A 4666-nucleotide genomic window follows, 5' to 3' on the forward strand; every position below is an offset into this window, starting at 1 on the left:
TAACTACAGGTTTATAATTGTAGACATTGGGGCCTATGGCCGAACTGGAGACTCTAGGGTATTCAATTCGTCTATAATGGGTCGGCGGCTACGTGACAACCAGTTACATCTCCCACCACCACAACCACTCCCAGGCTCCACTGCAGAACCAATGCCTTTTTTTTTGGTTGGTGATGAGGCGTTCCAACTGACCAGACACCTCATGAGGCCTTATCCCCGGCGCAACCTGGACCACCGTCGGAGGATATTTAATTTGCGCCTTTCTAGGGCGCGGAGACTGGTTGAGTGTGCATTTGGTATTCTGGTGGCAAAATGGCGTGTCCTCCAGACTGCCATACAGCTCAGTGAGGCTACCGTCACTGAAGTTATCAAAGCATCAGTCATTTTGCACAACTTTACCCGCATACATGATTGCTTTGCAGATGGTAATGATGAACACATGTTGCGTAGTGTAATTAGGCCAACACCACATGGCCCTCCTCCGCGCCGTCCCCTTTCTGGAGTCAAAGTTAGGGATGTTTTGACAAATTATTTTGTATCTCCTCAGGGTTCTACTCCCTGGCAAGATTATGCTGTTTCTCAGTTGTAATTTTCTTATTTTCTTGATGTCTTTGTGAAATATAATTTTTTATGCCCCAGAAAAAGTACTGTGTGTGTTGTGTTTCCTTATTGACCCTATGTTTATGTTTCTAGAATATGTGTGTGATGCAATAATGATTTTGACCAAAACATCATTTAGCTTTTTCAAAAACATTTTACTTAAAGAACCAGCCTTTTTTGGTTTCCCTGTTAACATATTTTTTTCATATGTTAGTTTTCCTTTTTTAGGGTGAAGTTTAAAACCAGAAAAAACAGAAAAGGTTAAATGGTGCCAAAAATAACACAAAACCATGGTAGGCAGCTCACAAATATAAAGATTAGGCCACAAAACAACAATACATTACAAATCCCTGTAAGTTGGCGGGGGAGATGGTGCCTGCTCTGGGTCCTGGTCAGGGGGCCTTTGTTGGGCCAATGTGACTTCATCCTGTGAGGATGCACTGGCTTGTGGCACAGAATACTGGCCTTGTCCATATTGGCCAGTTGGGTGGTGTCCATAAGCCAATTGTCTCTGTGCCTCATGCTGACGGACATATTGGCTTGCATCATACCCAAGCCCAAAATGGCCATGTTGTCCAAACCCAGGTTGGGACCAGCCTACATCACTGGGTCTGGAAAAGTTGCCATATTGGGATTGGGGGTTGTAGGCTGCCATTTGGTAGACTGATGGCCTTTGTATATTTGGTGGTGGGAGGGGTTGAGGTGGAGGCATACGTGGAGGAGGTGCTGCAAATCCTGATTGATCTTGCTCCTGTTGAGGGAATTGAAGGCGCAAGAGGTTGGTTTGGGAAAGCTGCCTTCGCTCAAGATATTCAAACACCTCATAGGGGTTATTTGGAGCTGTGCTTAAATCAATCAGGATTTGCATACACCCTCTCACACGTAGCCTCACCTCACGGGGAAGGGGTCTAAGGTAACGGGCAAGGCTGCGGGCAAAGGCCTCCTCTCCATCATCCGTTGCTGCCCTGGCCAAATAATTGAGGACCCCAGCGTCAACATCATTTCTTGTTGCTTGCAGCTCTCTCCTTCGGCGGGCTCTCCGTAAAGGCCCAGCTGCCTGTGGGGATGACACCAGTGGGTGTGGAGGGCTGCTGCTCTGGGCATGTTCCTCAGGCCTTTCAGCATCATGTGGTGCTGAGGGTGGTGGTGCTGCTGCATCTTCCTCACTTGCTGCTGCCTGCTGTGATGATGATGCTGATGGGTCCTCAAGGATGGATGCTGAAGCTTGGAAAGATGGGCCTGCCACCTCTTCATCAACACTTACAGGATCGATCAGAGCCTCCGATTCCGACCCGGTCTCCCTCTCTGTGAGGTTAGACTGTGTTCTGTTAATAAAAAGCAAAAAAAAAAGGGATTAGTTTTTGCCCATTGTTTAATTACACATCTGTGAGCTATATTGTGTCAAAAAACATACACACAACCTCATATCAGACCAACATCTACTCCACTCTTATCTCAAATTCACACATGAATATACCAGATTTTTCTGTGGGATCACACCAAAGGTTAACAACACTATCACAACACATCATAATGTGGCCTAACATTTCAAGCTCAAACAAAAACAGGAAGACCCACATCTTCAAACAATCACAGAACATCCAGTAACAAACCAACTAACAAACCACTGCATGAACATTTCTAATCTCGCCTACTACCTTCTCATCCATCCCTTGTAGTAGGTAGTGATGTTTGGCGGGCAGGGTCCTCTCTCATCCAGGATCCTTTTTGAATTTAGCCTTGTTTACATTATATTTTGCACTATATTTACACATCCTTACATGTAATTGGCAATGTAAGAACCGTAAAAATAACAAGATAAGATTGATTATCAATCAAAATGTGTGGAGAGGTTATTACTTACTGCCTCAGATTCATACTGACATCCAAAAATGAAAGACGGTCATAGTAGATATATTTCCGCTTCTTGAGTGGGGCTGATGACCCACTTCTTGCCCGCTGCTGTCTTTCACGCCGGTATTGGTCCCGGATGCTGCGCCATCGTGTCATTACATCATCCACTGCAATTACATGTTCAAAAATATTGAGCAAGATCAGTAGGAACATAGCTTCTTACAGTTGTCATTGATTTTTTTTTTTTGTTTGTTTTTTTTTGGGGGGGGTTTCTTGCACCATTATTTACATGGTGCAGCAGATGTGAAAGGGGTTACATGCAGTGGTCTATATATCGGTCACAGTTGGAAACTTTACAGTCACAGACTGGGAGGGGAGAGAACCCTGTTCTTGCAAACATACATTAGGTCGGATTGTGAATGTGAAATAAAAATGCCTTCTGCAAGAATTAGCCTAATGTGACAATTTAGGACAAATAAAGACAAGGGGCAACACCCCTCTGGGCGAGGTATGAGTACCAAGAAATATTTATCCGCGCAACATCAAGATTACCTATGTACATAAACACTTGGCCTTGTTAATCAGCTTTGGGATTTGACAAAATGGACATAAATGACACAGATATCTAAAAATGATTCTTCAAGTCATCATGTAGGGAAAGCATCTTGTAAAGTCAAATCTGGGGAATACATGAGTGTACTTACTTAGTCTTGTCTGGTCCGCACGTGGCCGTTGGGCATAATCAGGGAATAGGAGGCCATAGATGGCCCTCCAAGCTGCCTCTTTCCTGGCCCGGTTGGAGTAGTTTGGATCCCGCTGGTCCCATATTTCTGGCCTTTCTTGGACCAGGATGAGGAGCATGTCCACATTAATTAGACTGGCCATGATGCATGCAACTCTGTGGAGGCGAGCCCCAGACTTCCGGGATGTCTGTGTGGCGTTTTCAGCTAATTAGCATGTCTGGGATTCATGATTGAGGGCTTGGCTCAATTCCTTGCACCTGGCGTTGGCTGGCGTATTTCTCGCAAGTCACACTGCTGGTCCGTGTGTAATCCGTATTTTTCACGCACCCATAGACTTTCATTGGCGATTTTTTTGCGCAACACGGTGACAAACGCAGCATGCTGCGATTTTCTACGGCCGTACAAGACCGTATATTACGGATCCGTAAAATACGGCAGATAGGAGCTGGGACATAGGGAATCATTGGGCCATGTTTAATGCGTATTTTACGGACGTAGTTTATGCGCTCATACGTCCGTAAAACTCGCTAGTGTGAGGCCGGCCTAACAGAACAAGATGGATTGCGGAGTTGATTGACAGTTGATAAGTAAAATTCTACACCAAAGCAATAGAGGGCATCCATGTCAACAAAAGACAGAAACATCACTCTATTTTTGTAAGCAATATAAAACACCGTCATAAAGAATTCTCTTTCATATGAAGGAGCTGTTGTTTTTTTTTTTTAAATAAAAAACGCTGTCATGATATAACCTTTTTATGCTATTCCTTTTACAGTTTTCTATGATGTTTTTTAGACTTCCATAAAAAGAAAATTGCTATACCAATTTCACCTTGGCAAATAGCAGGTCCACCTAAAGCAAGTTGAATGCAACTTTTTATTGGTAGAGCCCTTTTTTCTGATTTAGACTTAGAAAATGGACTGTGACCTGCAGATGGTGTAAGGAGAAGCACCCAGCTAGGTGTGCTTCCTCTGAGTCGAGTCCGGAGCCGTTGGGGCTGTCATCTATGTTGCAAGGGGAGGGGCTTAGTGCCCCAGACCGTTCCCTGCACTTGAGAAAAGTGGGCATGGATAAGCTGAGGGACCTGCAGTGCGCGAGTGATCAGACAGTTTGGGCGGGAACGTCAAACGAACGAGACACTTGTGGGAAGGCTACAGCTGTGATGAGACACGGAGGTTTAGGTTCAAATCTGGGACATGACAGAAATACCTTTAGAAACAGTCGACCGAGTGCTGTATGGACCTCGTTGACACTGCTGTCACTGCTGACTCCGCCAACATCACTGACTGTGAGGGATAAGGTCTGTGAGCGGGATGCAGATGCACATTTATGTGGTACAACAAACCGGGCTGTCCATTGTGAACTGTGCTTTAAGAGTGCTGTACGCCTCTGGGACAATCGCAGCCAGTGATAAGGACGGTTTCTTCTCGGTCTCCACTACTTCTGTGCCCATGACCTGCATCTACTGA

General features: G+C 45.0%; 1 protein-coding gene across 1 annotated transcript; it reads right to left on the minus strand.

The window, feature by feature from the left end:
- Positions 1-245: 245 nt before the first annotated feature.
- On the minus strand, positions 246-3174 carry LOC143786383 (uncharacterized). Its single transcript, XM_077275730.1, has 2 exons — positions 2465-3174; positions 246-1925 (listed from the first exon to the last, which is right to left on the minus strand). Exons 1-2 carry the CDS (start codon positions 2665-2667, stop codon positions 941-943), a joined length of 1188 nt encoding a protein of 395 aa, XP_077131845.1. The 5' UTR covers positions 2668-3174; the 3' UTR covers positions 246-940.
- Between the last annotated feature and the right edge of the window lie 1492 nt (positions 3175-4666).

The sequence above is a fragment of the Ranitomeya variabilis genome, chromosome 7 (assembly GCF_051348905.1).
Source record: "Ranitomeya variabilis isolate aRanVar5 chromosome 7, aRanVar5.hap1, whole genome shotgun sequence".
NCBI classification, from domain to species: Eukaryota; Metazoa; Chordata; class Amphibia; order Anura; family Dendrobatidae; genus Ranitomeya; species Ranitomeya variabilis.